At 44.3% G+C, this 21,810-nt stretch overlaps 2 protein-coding genes across 14 annotated transcripts in view; one reads left to right on the forward strand and one right to left on the reverse strand.

The window, feature by feature from the left end:
• APAF1 (apoptotic peptidase activating factor 1) overlaps nucleotides 1–17,242 on the reverse strand; it is an 80,737-nt gene extending 63,495 nt beyond the window's left edge. For 3 of the 10 annotated variants that reach the window (XR_003998472.1, XM_030548488.1, XM_030548487.1), the window contains exons 1-7: nucleotides 16,973–17,240; nucleotides 16,580–16,659; nucleotides 11,350–11,526; nucleotides 10,032–10,221; nucleotides 7,800–7,997; nucleotides 7,129–7,312; nucleotides 316–428 (exon numbers count right to left, since the gene is read on the reverse strand). Coding sequence is in view for 9 of the 10 variants with exons in the window: in XM_030548488.1 (XP_030404348.1) it covers nucleotides 316–428; nucleotides 7,129–7,312; nucleotides 7,800–7,997; nucleotides 10,032–10,221; nucleotides 11,350–11,487 (823 nt within the window). In the remaining variant the exon portion in view is untranslated. Of the gene's footprint in view, nucleotides 1–315; nucleotides 429–7,128; nucleotides 7,313–7,799; nucleotides 7,998–10,031; nucleotides 10,222–11,349; nucleotides 11,527–15,107; nucleotides 15,339–16,579; nucleotides 16,660–16,972 lie in introns of those variants that run through there. The other 7 variants (XM_030548483.1, XM_030548481.1, XM_030548489.1 and 4 more) reach the window with 7 other exon arrangements.
• Nucleotides 17,243–17,306: 64 nt separating this feature from the next.
• Nucleotides 17,307–21,810, forward strand: part of IKBIP (IKBKB interacting protein) — a 29,237-nt gene continuing 24,733 nt past the window's right edge. For 2 of the 4 annotated variants that reach the window (XM_030548494.1, XM_030548491.1), the window contains exon 1: nucleotides 17,307–17,393. The gene's annotated coding sequence lies outside the window, so the exon portion shown is untranslated. The remainder of the gene's footprint in view (nucleotides 17,394–21,810) is intronic. The other 2 variants (XM_030548493.1, XM_030548492.1) reach the window with 2 other exon arrangements.

Consider the following 21,810-nt stretch of genomic DNA (forward strand, 5'->3'; position numbering starts at 1 on the left):
ATCTACTTCAGAGGCTGTTATATGGCTTCGTGGCCTTTGTTAACAGCACATAGAATTTTCTATGCATATACTTATGGAATTGGAGCGTGGCAGACAGCGGCTCTACCTTGTGTCCCTCAGATCCCCTATTACTTCAGCCACCTGCACCTGAGAGAGGTAGAGCATATCTGAGGAATCATTTTTATAACTGAGGTGAAGGAGAAGAAAACAGTATCCTTTCAACAGGAACGTAAACATTTAAGGTCAGAATTCATTAATTTTAAAAACATACATATATAATATCAAGACATAGGCAAGGAAGAAAACAATCCTTACCAGTCACTGAGTCTGTCACACTCCTATCCCTACTAGTAATAAGAACTTGACACTGATTATCAAAAGCTTTTAATACCCAGGAGTCCCAAATGTCATCCAGAACCATGAGACACCTAAAACAACAAGAAAAAAAAATCAGGGTCAACTGATGACTTTTCAAACAAATACTCTGGAAAGTTATTTCGTTATTAAAATGCTGTCTTTAAGGGGTATTAAGCACTGCAATTCAGGGAAGAACTATATTTTAAAGCCAAATATCTTAGAAAATAATTAAAAGATTTTGCCATTCATGGCTTTGTCAATAGGGAAAACATACATCTTTGCTTGTAATTTACGGCTGCATGTATTTGTCACAGCAGAAATATTAGGCAACCATTTTGAGATTTCTCTTTTTAGTATCTTTCAGGATAAATAAATACGTTTGTTGACCAAGCTTGTGACGCCTTACAGTCCACTCAACAGCATTTCTCTATTTGTATAGGTATGTTTGCGAAGTGTAACTTTTGAACACTGCATCCAATCAATTCCAAAATTTCAGAGAACATCCTAAGCATCAATGGCTATCTTATTCATTTTGGAGAAAATCAGAATACTGAAAAAGGGGACACTGGAGGACATATTGAGCCCCACATGATTTGATTAGCACAGCTACAAATTCAAGCACCTCTGCAATTTTCTATAGATCAAACCAAACAAAAACCAAATGGTTGATAACACCCATTAAGGCTTAATGTTCAAGTATAACATTACCCCAGCCCATAGACAAATAATTGTTCTCAGAGCTCGGAGCCACTTAACAGCTGTAGGGCAGTGCTCAGGCAGCAGAGAGAGGAAAGGAAGCTTCAACTTCCTTCCTACCTCCTGATATCCTGCCTCCATAAAGTCTGCTCCATGGCAATCCAGAGGGAAGAAAGGTACTTTTGGGTGCGGGGCAGAAGTGGAGGGAAGGAGACAAACAATCCCTGTCACGGCAGGAAAGAAAAAGATCCCTTAGTGAGGCAAGAATGTGAACCCTGCTATAAAGGAAACAGGGACACACAACACCATGGGGGGCAATTGTGTGATCCTGATATAGGGGAAAGGAGGCACACAGAACCCTCACCAGGGGAAAAACTGGGGAATCCTGGGGATGAGAGGGTGGCACACTGGGAGCTTGTGGGGTGGAATGGAGGAATGTAAGAAGCCCCAATGAATGCAATAAGGTCAGCCTCCAGAAACTACAAAGCATATGTCTCCTAGTCGGAATGAAAACTAATAAGAAATATCCTACCATTTGTAAGATAAATAAAGAAGTTGCACGGAATGGCTAACTGCATTTGGCCTCCCATAGGAGTAAGTATAAACTTTTTTAGGAGAAACAAGTTTCCAGCTGGCTTGACATGTTGCAAAAACTTTGATTTTTTTTTAGTCTGGAAAAATGTTACCTAGAAATAACCCTGCCTCAAGGTTTTGGTATGAGGTAACCACTCTTTTTAAATGAACAACATTTTCCAGGGACTATATATTAAAGTATTTCTGCAGCAGGGCTATGCAGTGCAAACAGACACCTCAGACTAATGAAAAATAGCCTTGCCCACACCCTGCACCACCACAGAAAGGGAACCTTATTTATCAAAGATGGTTGCCAAAAAAATGGTCCCTTTTCCTTAAAGGGCCATTGCCTCAGAGCAAAGAGCCCCAAGCAGCTGAACCAGGAGATGAAAGGGAGCCTCAGTTACTTGCATTATGATCAGGGCCATCCCTACCCATACGTAAAGTATGCAGCTGCGTAGGGAACCAGGAAATTTGGGACACCCTGGTGCTGCTCCAGCCTCTGCTCTGCCTCTTTGCCATGGCCCCTGCCCCAGCCCCCCACCACTCCCCTGAGGACTGCAGCAGGGCCGGGCCTGCACTCACCGGTGGCGGGAAGTGCAGCAACCCAGCCCCAGCTGCACCACTGATGAGTGCTGGAGGGCGGTTCCCCCCTGGCCTCCCCATGTCAGCTCCGCCACCCCCATGGAGGCCTGCCCCACCCTCCTCCCCACAGGGAGGCTGCATAGAGCCCCAGAATAGCTAGGGATGGCCCTGATTATGAGCACTGTAGAATAAAACAAAGATATCCAGATGAATTGCATTACACTGTTTAATTTTATTACTCATTCTTTTTGAGAATTTTCAAAAATCACTCAGAATTGGCCCAACTGTTCCCACTGAAGTCAAAGGGAATTTTACAATTGACCTCAACTGAAGCAGATTTAAGCCAATAGCACTGCTCTACAGCCAAAATGCTTCTGAAATAAATGTAGTCCAACTTTACTAATCCTGGGTCACTGAGAACAAAAATGATGCTTAAAATTGTTGATTGGCTCTAGTTTTCAAGATATGCTATTGAGTCAGTATATATGACCCTTGACTTGGGAATGGCGGAGGATAAGTGAGTTATAAAGGGAAGGGATCTCAATTTAAACCAGAAATGACTAAAATACATCTTTGACTGGATCTATGAATAAATCTATGACTGGGTTTGGACAGTACTTGCTTTTGAGGCAAAACAATGAATGATGCAATCTGAAGCTGGTATTGCATCATACATGATATGAATTGCATCATGTTATTCCTAGAAGTCATGGATGATGCAATCATAACGAAGCTTACATCACTCTGCTGAACAAATTGCCCTATATCAGCTCTAGAAATCATACAGTGTTGTGCTCTCTTATTTATCAGTGTTTGATTTTGCAAAGAGACACATTTCTGTTTAGCCAAAGTGAGCAGAGATGCCTCGTACTTGTGTGAACAGTGCAGATAACTTCTGCTATGTTTGTGGTGAAGTGACTTTTGCATCACAAAAGCACAGTACAATCAGTATGGTTAAGAAAGCCTATCACCTTTATTTTGGCTGCAAAATTGGAGATCAGGACAAGAGGTGGGCCCCACACATATGCTGCAACACCTGTGCAACAAATCTTCGCCAGTGGTTGAACAAGAAAAGGAAATCTATGCCTTTTGCAGTGCCAATGATTTGGAGAGAGCCAACAGATCATCCCAGCAATTGTTACTTCTGCATGGTGCCTCCAGTTGGGAAAGGTGTGTCAAAGAAGAAAAAGTGGACTGTGCAGTATCCAAACATTCCATCAGCTATACGCCCAGTACCCCACGGAGAAGGAGTGCCGGTTCCTGATGCACCAGAATCATTCTCACTTGAGTCAGACGAGGAAAAGGAAGAGGATGAAACTTCTGGTCCTGAACCATCAATGTCACAGGACCCACATTTTCTCCCATCCTCCTCCTCTGAACCACATCTCATAACACAAGGTGAACTGAATGACCTTGTCAGGGATTTGGAACTACCCAAGAGTAAGGCAGAGCTGTTGGGCTCCAGACTACAGCAGTGGAATCTCCTGGCAGGCTATCAGGGCAAATGGAGCCCATCAATGCTTGCAGACTATTGCTGGACAGTGACAAGAGATGCTCCATTTAATGAATACAAGAGACAAGCCAAGAAGCGCTGAGTAGACAATGCATAGGACTAAACTATGTACATAATAGTTTTTTGCCTTTTGTTTCATAATCAATTTTATTTATATAACCCTTTTGCTGATTTTTAAAGTGTTACATAAACAGGACAGGTGAAATATTATCATGTAAAGCAACCATAAACACACGAAAAGACCTAGGTTTACAATTTATGATTAAAACTCTACTCTGTTTACACAATATACATAGACATAAAATGTAAAAACTTAAATATCTTAGAAACAGTAGCCAATCAGTTGTTTTAATTGTCATATTTGAATTCAGCACATCAAAATACATAATAATCACATTTTATCTCTGAAGCAGATGACTTCTCAAAAATTGTAGACCAGTGTAGCAAGCACTTATTAGAACCCACCACATATATACAAATGCATACGTGCTATAGCTGAGATTTTCAAAGCTGCCAAGGGGCTTTAGATCCCTAATTCTTATTTTTAATGCAAACCAGACATCCAAACACCTTAGATTACTTTGAAAATTTCAGTCTATGCAATTACAATAAATAAAAGATTTACATTAGGACACTCAATCTCAGGAGGGATAAGAAGGAATGACCCTTGGGTACTGTCACAGACATGACTGAGTAACATGAAAAGTGTCATATACCATATATGTAACTGGCTATTCATATGTCTGTACACTCCAACACTTCAGATGTAGTTCAAAGTTTTCCAAAATTTTTGGAGCTGGTTAAACCCCCTTCAACACTAAGAAAAAAGTTTCCTCATCACCTCCATCAAAACCTCTAATCCTAATCATATTTAGGAGAAATGTTATGACTATAACCATGTCAGAACTAATTCTGAAATTTTAAAAAACTTCAATAAGAAGTGAGGTACAGAGTGTTAAAATATAATCACAATCCATATGATGAATGATGATTTCTTGTTAAGAAAAATATTCCCAGGTACTCATTGGGAAAACACAGTCCAGTTTCACTTTTGATTGAAGGCAATTGAAATGCTTTATTTTCATAACCAAAGGGAAAATTGACAGATAAAAATGGAGTTAGACTTGAAAATCTTCACAACTAATGCTGGATCCTCTTTCAGAGATAGCTGAACTCTGAATTCCTCGCTACAGAAAGTCAGTTGTAGCATCAAGTCCTAGGTGAGGTCTGTCAATTTGTCTTTAAATGCTTCGTTAGTGCTCTCAGATCAACAGCCCCTTGAATAAAGGGGTGGGTGATGACTCTCTCTCTTCCATGGACAATCAGGAAATAGTTCCACAGGTGGGTCTGAAGTTCCCTGAGATGCTGATTTATAAATTCCTGGTGGATACCAACTGCATCCTTGTTTCAGACCTCATTGAGGGACTATGAGGAAACAAATCTAAACTCTCTCTTTGAGCTCAGGAAAACCAATATCCAAGTTTTCTGAGGAATATATCTATCTTGTCATGCATGAACTGAATATTCAAATTCTGCTGCTAGTGAGAAAAAATGAGTTTAAGTGACCAAAGATTTCAGAAAGGCAGGTTAAGTGTGCCACTAAAGTTGATTATGGAATATGTCAACAAGGGGAGATTGCTGATCTTTCATAAAAATCTGCACTTCTCTTATTTGAAAGAATCAAGATAGCACTTCACATTTTAAACCTCTCTCACTTCAACAGGGAAGAGGAGTTGCTGTCATCACAAAGTAAAAAAAAAAAAAAAAAAGTCAAGAATTCACGGAATGACCCTTAAACCAAAGCTCATTACTATAAAAGCTTCATGGAGGACTACACATCAGCGTTCAGGCATTTTCTTGAAAACAAAAATCTGGCAACATACAAAACAGTAAAGCAAAGAATGTGTGTGTGAACAGCCCTCTGTTTTTCTGCCTGACAACATCTATAGAGCTTGCAATATTACTACTCCAACTAAATATATAAGTGTCTGACTGCTTCCTCAAAGTTCAGTTTTAGATACCTCTCCTGCTTGCTCTGGCACTGCTTTACAGAACTGCAAGTCTTCAGTACAATCAGAAACATATCTCAAACATGTCAGAAGCTCTGCAGCACCAGAGGTATTAGTTGACATTTCAAGTCAATTGCTGATTTGTCACTTTTCCTAAAGTTTGAAAGTAGTTGCGCTGTTGTATATACTCAGCCATATCATTACTATGACATAAAATTATTATTTGAATAAAGTACTACTTTCACTTTAAGAACCTTTTAAGAACCAGCAACTTTTGAAACCAAGTCTATTGCTTAGAGAAGAATAAGATTTTCTGCAACGATATATGCCTTACATGGTTGGGTGACACATGCAAGATATCTGAAGGGCATTTGTCTGACATTTCCTGGTGGAGCAATTAAAGCTTATTGATTTCTCCTCAGATTTATCTTTCAGTGACAGATATTTGGTTTCTGAAGATCACCACCACTTCAAAGACTACACATTCTTGGCAGCCAATACTTCAGATCTGACCACAAGCTATGGTTTCAAGTCAACTAGTGAGAAACCATATGTAGTATTTCTATGTTTTCTATTTTGCCTTCTGAACCATCACTGGAATAACCTATCACTGTCTTTTTCACAAAAGATTCATCTTCACAAAAGGACTCCTCTTCCCACGTCATCCCACAGCCAGAACTAATCTCCAACATAGACTGAACAACGAAAGCAACATGGTTGGGTAAGGCTTAGAACTGCCCTGGGGTGTTATGAACAATCACAAACACTGTGTCTGGTGTTCCTAATGACACATTTTGTTATAGTCTGTGTGCACAGGTACTTCATGATGTACACGTTTAATGGGAAGTATACTGTTCTGCATAAAGTCCAGCACAGTTACATGTTTAACATGATTTTAGCAGCAGAATTTTCATATTTATACACATATTCACATCCAGGACAAGTCTACACTGAATTATTGGCAAGGGTTCTCACTTTACAACAGTAAGTTGATCTAAAAAGAATAAACTACTACATAGTGTATGTTATAAATCCTTTTATATTTTTGTGTATGTAATTTCAGTTTTTGCATGCCTTCATGAACCCACCACACACAGTCTGGGAAATCCTGATATAGGGACTTTCATTTGAGAATCATAATATGTTTAAGAGTAACCCAACTTCTTGACAATCTTTCCAGTTTTGCCTTACGTAACATTTCCTCACAATCTACAGCATTACCTCCAAGGCTATTCAAAGGCTAGACTGGAAAGAATTTAAAGGGTGACAATGGTGTTACCTCATTTTACAAGTTTTGAAGCCAAGTCACAAAAAGCAACTTGACCAAGATCATGGCTTTTTTTTTAAACATATAGCCTAATTCCACCAACACATCTTTTATCCCACTAAAAGTACCTGGGGTATTTGCGCAGTATCAGCAGACGAAGGCGGTCTTTAGCCTCCTCAATATTAAGTGGTGGCCTTTGTGAAAGAGAGAAGTCCTGGTCTAGTCTACTACAAAGATTTTGGAGTTTCATTAGGAGCCCCGCCTTGTCTTGTTTTCCAACCGAAATCCAATGTACTCCTCCTGGGAAGCAATCTAAGTAAGATGGTGCAAAGTTAAAATTCATATTTTTAGTTGAGATGTATTTTCTATGTGTGACAAATGCAAGCAAAATTATGTCAATAAATTGCTTTATATATAGCTAAGATGGAAATAAATTTTAGACTCTGATAAGCAGCTGTCAAACTAGATAAACATATTTTGAAATGTGAATAAAATACTTCCATAATTCTAAATCCAAATACATTTGTACATCACCAAAGTAAGAGTGAATTGCTTATGTCCTTATTTAAAATACTATCCAGGATGGAAAGTTACTCTGGGGACCTTTTTCCATGAATTACAGCAATATCCAATGATCATAGAGTAATGAGATGATGATCAGAGGTACAAATACTGGATGAGCTTTTTTAGAAATGCCCAAATCATTTAGAAACCTGAATCCTATTTACCTGCAATGGGACTTAGGCTCTATAACAATTTATGAAAATTTGGTATGCGCATAAAGAACAGGCATCTGTACCTTCCAAGAGATGGTGATCCCGTAGTGCTTCTGCTGTTAAAACAGACTTCCCACAACCTGCCATTCCATAAACAGTAACCCAACCTGGTTCGCTTCTTAAGTTGTACAGTTTCTGTTGAATTGCTTTTACCAGCTTTGGACGAGTAACAAATACAACTGGTCTTTGTGGTACTCCACCTTCACAGAGAACTGTCCTCACTGAAATGTAAAAAAAAAAACAACAACATACAGAGAAACAGAAATAATTTCTAAGTGATTTTTCCCCAGCTCTTTTAAAAGAAATAAAATCATCACCATACACAATAAATAAATAAATAAATAAACCAACCCAAAACTTCCCCCATCATAAAAAGTACTGGATCACCAGTTGCTGAAATCCACTGCTTGTCCCAGAACAAGTGGAAAGGTTACAAAACAGGCATCAGCTTCTTCTCTCACACTACTCTGCCAATGACTACATTTCTACTGTGAGCTAGAGGACTGGTCCCTTGGGGTAAAGAGTGACTCACCCTCCGTGACACATTTTTAGACTTAGACAATTAATAAAGCTGCAGTAAGGCTGATGACACATTTGATCAAATGCAATAAGAATGCTTGTGCCACTAATAACAGCTCAGAAACCACCACCTCATTTCACATTGGTCACAGAACACAAGTACTGCAGACAAGATGTTTATGTCAATTTAGGAATGCATTTAGGACAATTTGAAGTCTATAATTAAAAGAAACCCACTTATGGTAGATAAGAAATTTGAACCAATTTTTTTATATGGCCCAAGTATTAAATAAACATAAAAAAGTTTTGTGGGTGGGAAATAAGCTTCCAAGAAGAATGAGATTTTCCGAGTTTTACTTCCACACTCAGATTCAGCTTCTCTAAAATATGTTGACAGGAAAGGTCTTCCTCCTGACTACCACTTCACAGTCAAGTATTTGGATTTAAATGGAAATGTGGGACATGTAGGCCTTCATTTAAATAATAATCAATGGAACATTTCTTAAAATAAAGTTACTGGACATGATACAGTACCAATTTCAGACAAAACCACTCTCTCCACACCCCATATGCCAGATGAAATATGGAAACATTGGCTAGTACCATACCAGATCAAACTGTCTCAGGAAGCAGTACTTGAAGCAATATACTTACTCATTTTATAGTAATTAAACTAGGTTTTTTCATAGATTCAAGGACTGGAAGGGACCTCGAAAGGTCATCAAGTCCAGTTCCCTGCCCTCGTGGCAGGACCAAATACTGTCTAGACCATCCCTGATAGACATTTATCTAACCTATTCTTAAATATCTCCAGAGGTGGAGATTCCACAACCTCCCTAGGCAATTTATTCCAGTGTTTAACCACCCTGATAGTTAGGGAACTTTTTCCTAATGTCCAACCTAAACCTCCCTTGCTGCAGTTTAAGCCCATTGCTTCTTGTTCTATCATTGGAGGCTAAGGTGAACAAGTTCTCTCCCTCCTCATGACACTCTTAGATACCTGAAAACTGTTATCATGTCCCCTCTCAGTCTTCTCTTTTCCAAACTAAATAAACCCAATTCTTTCAGCCTTCCTTCATAGGCTATGTTCAAGACCTTTAATCATTTTTGTTACTCTTCTCTGGACCCTCTCCAATTTCTCCATATCTTTCTTGAAATGTGGTGTCCAGAACTGGACACAATATTCCAGTTGAGGCCTAAGGCGCAGAGTAGAGCGGAAGAATGACTTCTCATGTCTTGCTCACAACACACCTGTTAATGCATCCCAGAATCACGTTTGCTTTTTTTGCAACAACATCACACTGTTGACTCATATTTAGCTTGTGGTCCACTATAACCCCTAGATCCCTTTCTGCCGTACTCCTTTCTAGAGTCTCCTCCCATTTTGTATGTGTGAAACTGATTTTTCCTTCCTAAGTGGAGCACTTTGCATTTGTCTTTGTTAAACTTCATCCTGTTTACCTCAGACCATTTCTCCAATTTGTCCATATCATTTTGAATTATGATCCTCTCCTCCAAAGCAGTTGCAATCCGTCCCAGTTTGATATCATCTGCAAACTTAATAAGTGTACTTTCTATGCCAATCACTAAGTCGTTGATGAAGATATTGAACTGAGCCAGTCCCAAAACAGACCCCTGCGGAACCCCACTTGTTATATCTTTCCAGCAGGATTGGGAACCATTAATAATTATTCTTCTTTATCTTCAAGAATAGAGAATGCAAGCATTATACTGACCATACGAAGTAACTCCATCCATAGACTTATTTCCATTACAAGAGGAGATAATAGGGATCCCATCCTGAAGAAGAGCGGCCAGGTCTTTGTACCCTTCATGAAGCAGTGCGTTATAGAAGGATATGTATGAGTAATTATCTTTTGCAAGAATAATTTTTATTAGCATAGCAGCTCGTTCTTTCTGCGTAGTCTAACAGAAAGAAAAAAAATAATTTTTTTTATATACAATCACAAAAATTGGGAGATCTATTAGGTCATCTAGTTCCAACACTTGGCTAGTTAAGGACAGCTTCTTATTGCCAGGAACACTAGCTGCTATTACAGGTCAGATAATGGACCTGCATTAAGACTTTAATTCAGCAAGGTATTCAAACACACACCTAACTTTAAGGTATGTAAACAGTCCCACATCAAGTTTAGGTACCTTGCTGAATCATGGCCTAAGACAGAGGTGGACAAATTACTGCCCGCGGGCCACATCCGGCCTGCAGGACCAGCCTGCCTGGCCACCAAGCTCCTGGCCCGGGAGGCTAGCCCTGGCCCCTCTCCAACTTTTCCTTCTCTCCTGCAGCCTCAGCTCATTCCATCACCAGTGCAATGATCTGGACGGCGGAGTTGTGAGCTCCTGTGGCAGCACAGCTGCAGAGCCCGGCTTGACCCGGTCTCTGTGCTGTGTGGTGATGGCAGCAGTGTGGCCTGGCTCCAGCCAGGCGGCGTGCCTGTAGCGCCGCCAGCCACTGGTGCTCCAGGCAATGCAGTAAGGGGGCAGGGAGCAGGGGGGGTTGATAGAGGGCAGGGGATTTTGGGGTGGTGGAGTGGATAGGGGTCAGGGAGGTTGGGGGAGGAACAGGGGTAGAATGAGGGCAGGGGTCCTGGAGGGGGCATTCAGGAAGGAGGTGGGGGTTGGATGGGGCAGCAGGGAGCAGTCAGGCAGAAGGGGTGGTTGGATGGGGCAGTGGTTCCAGTAGGGGCTCGTCAGGTACGAGAGGAGAGGTTGGATGGGGCGGCAAGGGTCCGGGGGCAGTCAGGGGACAGGGGTGTGTGGATGGGGCAGGGGTCCTGGGCGGGGGTGGGGGTGGGAGTCAGGGAACGGGGGGTTTGGATGGGGCAGGAGGGGGGAAGAGAGGAGGTAGGGGCCAGGCCATGACCCGCTCCCCTAACTGGCTCTCCATACAAGTTATGAAACCTGATGCGGTCCTCAGGCCACAAAGTTTGCCCATCCCTGGCCTAAGATGTCACAGAACTATTCAAATGAGTATTCTAAAACATGTTGAGCAATCTGGGAATAGGAAAGCGATTAAGAAGATTTGCATTTTACCTGGGCTTTTACTTTCTCCTCCTCCTGTAATGTTAGTACTTCATCAGCAATCATATGATCCATAATGTAAGAGGTCTTGATGTCTCTTACCAATGCTTCATGATTCAGAAGCAAATGATTTCGAGATTTCACATCCATTTTTCTTCAGTGGAGAAAAAGTTTGCACAGGAACATGAGCTAGTCAAGACATTAAGAAACTAATCAATTTCAAAATATATTTCCTTTTATAGAATGCAACTTAAGAAAAGTGGCAATAGTATTCTCAACATTAACTCCAGTTGAAATATAGCTGATCTTCAGTTAGTTTCATGCTATGAATTATTTCTTACTAGAAAGTACATAAGCAACCAACATTTCAGCCTACTACTGATGTTTCTTGAGAACACTATATAAAGATTTTCATATTATCCTCTCTCCAAGATGCTCAGATGGGCTGATGACTGTACCAGATTAAGGAAACACAGGGAAAAATCCCACCTTCTGCTTCTGTCCATTCCCAACCACCCAACTCCTACCTAACTTCTAACTTACCCCCACACTCCATTTCCCCATTAATCCTGTCTCCTGCTCCTATCCTCCCCATTCTCTTCCAATGCCTGCCTTTTACACACACCCTGCTCCTACTGATGCCCCCCAACCTCCTATCCGACCCTTCTGGCTTCTGCTCCAACTCCTCCATCCACCACTGCATCTCAGTCAGGCTGCTTCCTCTTCCACTCCATGCTGGCAGCATGCCAGCAAAAGGCATCTTCTCTCCCATGCTCTCAGTCTCCCTGTTCTCAGTTCCTGTGCCCAGTACCACAGCAGAATGAGAAATTGCTAACAAAGTCTTGTTCAGTTCTTGCAAACCCAGAATAGAGCATGCTCAATAGGTGCTCTATAGGGATGGTGCACGAGCAGTCGAGTTGCAGACACAAGTTGTATGGGGATGGAGTATGCTCAGTGCAGATGGAATCTTCTGAGAATTTAGCTGCCAAATTCTACCAAGCCTCTCCTAAGCACGTACAAACTGAGGCCTGGTCTACACTACGCGTTTAAACCGATTTAACGCTGAACCCGTCCACACAACGAGACCCTTTATATCGATACAAAGGGCTCTTTAAACCGGTTTCTGTACTCCTCCCCAACGAGAGGAGTAGTGCTGAAATCAGTATTACCATATTGGATTAGAGTTAGTGTGGCCCCAAATTGACGGTATTGGCCTCCGGGCGGTATCCCACAGTGCACCATTGTAACCGCTCTGGACAGCAATCTGAACTCGGATGCAGGGGCCAGGTAGACAGGAAAAGCCCCGCAAACTTTTGAATTTCATTTCCTGTCTGTCCAGCGTGGAGCTCTGATCAGCACGGGTGGCAATGCAGTGCAAAATCCAAAAAGAGCTCCAGCATGGACTGTACGGGAGATAATGGATCTGATCACTGTATGGGGAGACAAACCTGTTCTATCAGAGCTCCGTTACAGAAGACGAAATGCCAAAGCATTTGAAAAAAATCTCCAGGCTATGATACAGAGTTCACAGAACAGTGCTGTGTGACAAGCGTAACGGAAAGCTAAAGAATGAAATGAACGCTCATGGAGGGAGGGAGGGGGTACTGAGGACTCCAGCTGTCCCACAGTCCACAGCAGTCTCCGAAAAGTATTTCCATTCTTGGGTGAGCTCCCAATGCCTGTAGGGTCAAACACATTGTCCAGGGTGGTTCAGGGTATAGCTCGTTAATTTACCCCCCTTCTCTCCCCGCATGAAAGAAAAGGGAAAAAAATCATTTCTTGACTTTTTTCAATGTCACCCTATGTGTACTGAATGCTGCTGGTACACGCAATGCTGCAGCAGTGAACAGCAGTATCCTCTCCCCTCCCCTCCCCTTCCCGGTACAAAATGACTGCTATCCGTCGTCATCATCAGTCCATGAGTGCTCCTGGCTGGCCTCAGGTGAGGTCGGCTGGGGGCGCCTGGGTCAAAATAGGAATGACTCCCAGCCATTCCCAGTAGATGGTACAGAACGGCTGGTAACCGTCTTCATCGTAGCAACTTGGGGCTGAGCTCCATCAGCCCCCTCCCTTTCATGTGTAAAGAAAAGATTCTGTCCTGCCTGGACTATCATAGCAGCGGGATGCTGGGCTCCTCTCCCCTGCACTGTTTAATGTCCTGCCTGGACTATCATAGCAACTGGAGGCTGCCTCCCCCTCATTTTATCTCACTAACAAGTCAGTGTTTCTTATTCCTGCATTCTTTATTACTTCATCACACAAATGGGGGGACACTGCAACGGTAGCCCAGGAGGGTTGGGGGGAGCAGGGAAGCAATGGGTGGGTTATTGCAGGGGCACCCCCCCCGCAAATGGCATGCAGCTCATCATTTCTGCGGGATCTGACACGGAGCGGCTGTGCTCTCTGGTTCTCTGGTACACTGGTTCTCTAGTACACTTGCCCCATATTCTAGGCAGGACTGACTCTATTTTTAGATACCATAAAGGAGGGATTGACTCGGCGAGTCATTCCCATTTTTGTCTTTGCGCCCCCGGCTGACCTCAGCCAGGGGCACCCATGACAGCAGCAGACGGTACACAGAAGGACTGATAACCATCATCTCATTGCCAATTTACAATGGCATGGAAGATGGTACAGAACAACTGATAACCGTCTCCGCTATCATGCAAAGGCAAATGAATGCTGCTGTGTGGCGCTGCAGTACCGCGTCTGTTAGCAACATCCAGTAGACATACGGTGACAGTGAAAAAAAGCTGAACAGGCTCCATGGTTGCCATGCTATGGTATCTCCCAGGGAAAAAGGGCGCAAAATGATTGTCTGCCGCTGCTTTTACGGAGGAAGGAATGAGTGACAACATTTACCCAGAATCACCCGCGACATTCTTTTTGCACCATCATACACCGGGGTCTCAACAGAATTCTAGTGGGTGGGGGAGACTGCGGGAACTATGGGAGAGCTACAGGATAGCTACCCACAGTGCAACGCTCCAGAAATCGAAGCTAGCGTCGGACCATGGACGCACACCACTGAATTAATGTGCTTAGTGTGGCCGCGTGCACTCGACTTTATACAATCTGTTTTACAAAACCGGTTTATGTAAAATCAGAATAATCCCGTAATGTAGACATACCCTGAGACAAACTGAGACTTTTCAAAGACTTATGATTTGGACAAATTTTCACAGGAAAGGCAAAAGGCACAACCCTGACAGCAGGGCAGGACAAGTCCCTCCACTGCCCCCATCAAAATTCAAGTCCCTTCTCCAAAGCATGGAGCTGTTTGAGCTTCTTAACAAAATCACTGAAGTTTATTTACTTTTAACATCAGCAAACAACATACTTCCCCTAATCGCATTCTCAGGAACCAAAAAATCAGCCTTAGGCAGACACCCAGTATGGAAAATTTCAGCCCAAATGTTTGGCGAAGTTCAAGTGCCCAAAACAAAAGATTCTCCCAGGAACAGAGAGTTAAAGAAACCCATGCGCCCAAACGGATCCTCACTGCAGGGTCAAGGTATAAGTTACCCTGAAGTGGGAGAGATGGGGACGAAGGCAAAGATGAAACTAATCAGTTGAGAGAATGCATATTAATGGTATCTGTCCCCAATCTCTTCCCAGGGAGAGGAGAAAGTGCTCCCTGCTTCTCTGGGGGCACCTCTTGGGGTGCAGAGTGGCAACAGCAACCCCTCAGGTCAGGTCACGCAACTGGGCACCGCCATCGGCACCACAGACGATGGTGAAGTGTGGCATCTCAGGCCTGCAGGACCTACGGCAGCTCTTCCTGTCCCAGGCATCTCTCTCTGGATTCGATGGATCGCTGCCAGGCCACCACTCCCACCGGGCCAGAGACGTGCTCCACAGCTCAGCCAGTTGTGTGCATTCAAATCCAGCCTGTGTGGACACTTGGAACAGAGGCGCTCAGGCTGGCTGCTGAGAAAGTGAGTCACTTTCACTTTCTTGGCATGCAGCCTGCCCGAGCAGCTCCTGCACCACACCCAGCCCTGCATGGGGTGGGGGGTGGGAGTTGGGGAGAAAAAAACACAATATGATGGGCAGCAAAAGGATACCACCGGAGCCACCCAGCCCACCTCACCTCACCTCACCACGGTGGGGAGAAAGTAACACACAGGTGAGTTCCCCCACCCCTTCCCAGAGACCTCAGAAATCAGTACCCACACTCAGAATGCACTGTCATGCTGGTGTCCTGTCCCATCTGTGGTGCCCCAAATTCAGTAGTGGCCTACACAGCAACGTATGCTGCATATGCCTAAGGATGGCCCTGTGCCTGAGACGGCTGCTGGGAAGAGACATGTGATTCCTCTCATGGCTGCCCTTTGCTTCCCAGTCAGAATCTATTATTCTGCAGGGAAACAATGAAATCTGCCCATGCGCAGTGGCACAGAATTCCCCCAGGAGTATTATATGGAGTTTCTTAAACCTTCCTCTGAAACATTTGGTTCTGGATACTGTCAGAGGCAACAGTACTGAAGTAAATTAATCAGCAGTCTACTTAGGGCTGGCAAATTCTGTTGCTACAGGCTCCCCCTACATTAACACAACGTACCACCCCTTGGTTTTCAATACTACGTAAGTATGTTTAAAACAAATCATGAAATCTCTTAAATCAAAGTTTGGGCCTAAACTACTTATTTTAAATTTAAAAATAAAGTAAATAATTTAATTTAATTAAGTAAATACTAACATATGTTCTAAGTCTCCCCAAAGAGATAGAAAGATCTTTCAAATACTTCGATCTCCCTATTATGCCAGCTTTTCAGGAAGGAATCAGGCATGTACTAAACAGAATACACAACTGTCCAATAAAGACAAAATAGTTCCTATTTATTCTCATGTATAACAAATACACTGAAGTAATACAAAAACCCAACCAGCATTTTCTTGCAAGTGATTACCACCAAAGGGGTTAATTACATATACCATGAAGCAGAACTCCAACTAAAATAAAACTCAGACTGAAAAAAAAAATATCCAGGCAAGAAAAACTGTCTCCAAAATATAAAGAGAATGTAAATGCATATCCAGACACGCACTCACGATTCATGTGAGATAATTTACAAAGACGACAACAACCGCTATGTAATCTCCATACAACAGATCAACGGGCCCACTTCAGCTTCAGAGGTGCCTATCAATAGCACCCTCCAGCCCCAAAAGAACAAAGGCGACTTCCCAGGCTCAGTTCGGCAACCCCGCCAGCCCAGCACGTGCCAGGTGCCCCTACCTCATCGATCTCCAGGGGCGTTTGGCCGCTGCAGAAGCTTCGCCCCGCTGGGTTCGGCAACGGAGAGGGTCCGACCCCTCCTACAGGCAAGTCGTGGAAATACGAAACTTAACGCGGCGGCACAACTTTCCCCGGGGGCCGCTCCCCGCCGCCGGGCCCCGCGCCGCACAGGTCCCTGCGCGCCCGGCGAGTGTCAACGGGGTCCGTGACCGCCTGGCTAAGGCGCCAACGGAAAAATGAAGCTCGTCGGCTCACTTCATCCCGCCCCATAAACACTCACAGCCAGAGCGGCAGCAAGTGGGAGAGGCCGCTGGGAGACAAAGCCCGCTGCACCCCCGCAGCCCACCCCGCCCGTACCCCTCACGGGGCAGCTGCGGGCGGGCGCGCGCTTACCTGGCCGGCAGCCCCTGCGGCGCGCGAAGTAGGGTCTCGGGGAGGCCAGCGCCGGCTCAAAACAACAGGTCCGGACGGGGCAGGGGCAGGCACGGCGCCGCCAGCGCGGGGAGAGGCGCCCCGGAACCAGCGGCCACTTCCTCCTTCTGAGGGGCTAGGAGGCCGGGACTGAAGAACAGCCCGGCAGGCGCCTCCCAATCCCCAGCAATGGGCGGCCGCGGCACAAAGCAGCAGACTCCACTCCCATCCCTAGCCGCCGGGGGCTCGCGCTGGCTAGACGCGCCCCGTGCCGTAGCCCAGAGCGCGAGCGGCGGGCACGCGCCTGACGTGGCGCGCCCGAGGCTGCGGGGAGCAGCAACCGCCGCCAGGGGCGCGTGCCCGGGGCCGAAGTTTGTTTGAGGCGGAGTGTCCCGAGCGAGAGGTAATGGGGGTCGGGGTGCGGCGGAAGGGAGCTGTGGGAGCGCGGGGACGGGTCCGGGGGCACTGGGCGGTGAGGGCGCTCGAAGGGATGAGGAGATCGGGAGAGTGACGGGGTAGGGAGCGGGGTGGCTCTGTGAGGTGCCCGCAATGGGGCTGGGGAAGGAGCGATGGGCGATCCCGGGGGTGACGGGAGGCTGCTGGGGGGCGGCGGGGCCGTTGGTGACTGCGGGGCACTTTTCAGCAGAAGAGGCTCAGCCCACTGAATGGCTTTGTGTGACTACTGCTCGTTTGCCCGCGGCGTTCCCGTGAGGCCCTTGCTGTCCTTGAAGCTGAGGGCTTGTTTTTGTCTTAAAAGATTTTGTCACTTTTCACTTTTCCTTCCGAAATTCGGTTTGATTTGAAATTTCTTGTTCTCTGCCCAAAGCAACTTTTTACACGTTTAAAGAAAATCAGTTCTGACATTTTTGTGCTGTGAGAGGGGATTTTCTTTGTTTTCTTCATGCTTCACAGGGACGCTTCTTTGCATTTTTGTAACTCACAAACATTTATTTTAAGCTTCATATTTCTGATGGACTTAGTCCTTAAGAAGTACCAAATGAAGTGAATAAATATCTGAATAGCTGTAGAATGGTTAGGGTTATTCATGCTTATGGACTGGATTTATGGATATGGATTTATGTCTGAGCTTGGCTACCTCAGTTGGTAGTGCATCAGACGTTTAATCTGAGAGTTCAGGGTTTAAATTCCTGGTCAAATCAAAAAGGAGCCTATCCTCATGTGGTAGCCCCCAAGAACTAAAGAAGACATCTCTTAAGGATGCTATTTGATATTACTCTGGGGGCAAGGATAGTTTAGTGGTTTGTGTATTGGCCTGCTAAACCCAGGGTTGTGAGTTCAAACCTTAAGGGGGGTATTCAGGGATCTGGGGCAAAAATCAGTACTTGGTCCTGCTAGTGAAGGCCTGGGGCTGGACTCAGGGAGGGGAAATGAAATTTTCCCCTAAAAAATAATCCCAACCCAAATTCTATGATTCATATGAGTCAGTTCTAAGTCTTTTACTGAGGTTTTTCTAGATTCAAAAATGGACTGTTTCAATACATCATGATCCTGAAAGTCTAGACATGCGTTTTGTTGCATTGGAAAGTAGAGATTGTCAGCTTCCTGCCTAAACCCAACAAGACTTGCCTTTAGCCTCCAAAAATATCTGAGATATTGGACTTTAAAAAGGTGACTTATTTCTAAACCAGTTTTTAAAATAAACAGTTACACAAAAGAAAATGAAGAATTAAACTCTCATCTGCTAGTAGCTTCTACACTACTAATAACTTCTCATTCGAAAAAGAAAAATAGTCCAGTTCTAGGGGAATGCCTCAAAAATACAGGAGTTTATTATGGAAATATTAATGCACCAGTTATGTACCCAGCAAAGTGGAGAACAAACAGATATTTGATTACCATTTATATGATACTCAAAATACATCCACCTGCAGAAAAAAATGTGCACCCCTGTCCACTTTTTTTGACTGGTCTGTTAAATGTGTAATTCACTCAGTTTAATAAGATCATTAGAAACAATAAGCCATAGCTGTGATGATGCTCATTTTGTAATATGGCAAAGTGTCACACCCTGTTAAGTAGAGACATAACTATGTATGCACAGAATTTCCTTTCCCCCCACCCCCACAGAAATGGGCTGCAGTACAGCTAGGGGGCACTGGACCCAGCAGACCCCAGTTCACACATAGAAGACACTGCTGGTGGGAGGGGGAGGGAGCTAGAGAGTTCCTGGCAGCTGCAGTTGCCAGCATGCCCTGAAGGAAGGAGAGGGCAGCATGCAGGAAACTCCATGCAAGCCTGGGACCGAGCATCAGGCTGTTTCTCCCTCTGGATCCCTGTGCTTGGGGGGCACAAGTGGTGGGTCTGAGGGGGAAGGAGATGCGGGTATCTGGGGGCAGGGAGTGCGGCTTTCTGGGCTAGGAGCACCCTGCAGCTAGGTTCTGGGGGGGATGGGGTTTAGGTGTATTGGCTGGCGGCCCCCCACAGCTAGGTGTGACAGGTTCTTCCCCCAGGGTGCCACCTGGAACTGGGGTACCACTAAGCCCCACCAACCTGGGCTCCCTTTACTGTACAGCTGTGACCAGCCTGCCTAGCCCTCTCCCAGCACACATACAGGTAGGGACACACCCAGCTGCAGTACATACAGATACTGTGATCAGCTCTGCATAGGGATGCTACAGCCGAGGAACTGCCTAGCTACCAAAGCGCAGACTCCCCTCTGGAGTGTAAACCCAAAATTATACCATCTTGCGCTGCACAGAGATCTGTACAGCATAAGCTCATGAAATTTGCCTCTCCCTCAAAGTGGAGGACATGCAACAGCTTTCTGCCCCAAGTTATGACTCCCGCATACTGGTTTTAGACAAAGCAAAAATAAGTTTATTAACTACAAAAGATAGATTTTAAGTTGATTACAAGGGGTAGCAAACAGATCAAAGCAAATTACGTAGCAAACAAACAAAACATGCAAACTAAGCTTAATATACTAAAAGGATTGGATATGAGTAGCAAATTCTCACCTGTGGGAGATAAGCTTCTTCTAGGACCTGTTGTTTTCTCCTAATGGCTCATCAACCTGATTTGGCTTTTCCCAGTCAGCCATCTAGACTGACCATCTTTTGCCTAGTTGGCATTCCCCAGGTGTAAACACATTTGTAATACAAATAGTCAATATTCCTAACTTCAGATACAAAAATGATATATGCATACAAATAGGATAATCATATTCAATAAATCGTAACCTTTCCAATGATTTCACATGACCTATCTTGCATAAAATACATTATTATGTCATAATAATATAATTGTGAGGAATATGGGGTGCAGTGTTACATTGGGCATGGGGGGGGAGGGGTTGTGAGTATCTGCCCCCTCGCCCCCGGCTGGGCTCGGGGAGAGGTGGGGAAAGGGGGCAGAGAAACAGGAACTGGGTTGTCAAAGGGGGTTCTTTAACTCTCTACTCCTGGGAGAATTTTTGTGTGTCTGTATTTTATAGACATACTTGCTGACAGGTATTTTGAAATAAATTACCAAAATAATTGAAACTGGTGTGATTATGTAGTGTTATTTTGACAAATACAATTTGCAGAATTTTAAAATATCACATGCAGAATTTTAATTTTTTTGGCACAGAATGCTCCCAGGAGTATACAGTAAATAATGAACCTGCTTTATGGGTGAACATACACCTCTACCCAACTGTAACGTGACCCAATATAACACGGGTTCGCGTATAGCGCGGTAGCAGCAGGGCTCCAGCAGCGCTCTAAAGGGCCCGGAGCTCCGGCTGCTGTGGGGAGCCCCGGGCCATTTAAATCCCACTGGAGCCCTGCTGCCGCTACCGCGGGGCTGCAACAGTGGGGCTTGCCGGTGATTTAAAGAATCCAGGGCTCCAGCTGCTGCGGGGAGCCCCGGGCCCTTTAAACCCTGCTGGAGCCCTGCTGCTGCTGCTACCCTGGGGCTGCAGCAGTGTGGCTTGCTGGCGATTTAAAGGGCCTGGGGATCTGGCTGCGGTGGGGAGGCCCAAGGACTTTAAATCACCGCTGGAGCCCTGCCGCCCCTACCCCGGGGCTGTGGCAGCAGGGCTCCACCAGTGATTTAAAGGGCCTGGGGCTCCCCACAGTGGCCAGAGCCCTGCCGCCCATACCCCGATATAACAGGGTTTCAGCTATAATGCGGTAGGCTCCCCACGACCGCGTTATAGCGGGGTAGAGGTGTATATAAAAAGTTATTATAGAAATATTCCTAAATTAGACCCCAAAGATGATTCACAGTCCCATATTTTCTGTGTCTTAAATGTTTATTCTCCTCTTTTGCATGTGAAAGACTCAAAGAACAGTAAAACAAATTAGTCGATCAAACATGAGAAATAGTGAAACTGACTAAACATAGTGCTGTCTTAAAAAAAAAAAAAAAAAAAGTTTTCTAATCTCTTTTACTTAACAGTAATCTTAAGAACACCTTGAAAATTCCAGATGCCTTTGCATCCTGAGGGAGTTGAAAGTTTTCCTGGACAATTGCCATCAGCTTATGTAGAATCTAAGCTTTCATTTTTTTTTAAAAGACATTAAATCTATAGTCTTAGTGCTATGGAGAATTAGACAATTTCTGCTAATCCGAAAGTATGGAAGGGGATAGCTATATAATGGAAAAATGAATAGTTATGGTGACATTTTCTTAAAATTATTAATGTAACTGAATAAACATCAATGTGGTAGACATCAGCAGGAAGCAGTTAATTTTTAGTTCAATTGCCTAACTACATATTTTGGGAAGTCTCTCTGTTAATTTGGAAGGGGCTAAACATAACTCATTTTGCTTTCTTTGTCATAAACAGATAGCTAAGGGTTAATGTCTCTTTC

The sequence above is a fragment of the Gopherus evgoodei genome, chromosome 1 (assembly GCF_007399415.2).
Source record: "Gopherus evgoodei ecotype Sinaloan lineage chromosome 1, rGopEvg1_v1.p, whole genome shotgun sequence".
In the NCBI taxonomy this organism is placed as follows: Eukaryota; Metazoa; Chordata; order Testudines; family Testudinidae; genus Gopherus; species Gopherus evgoodei.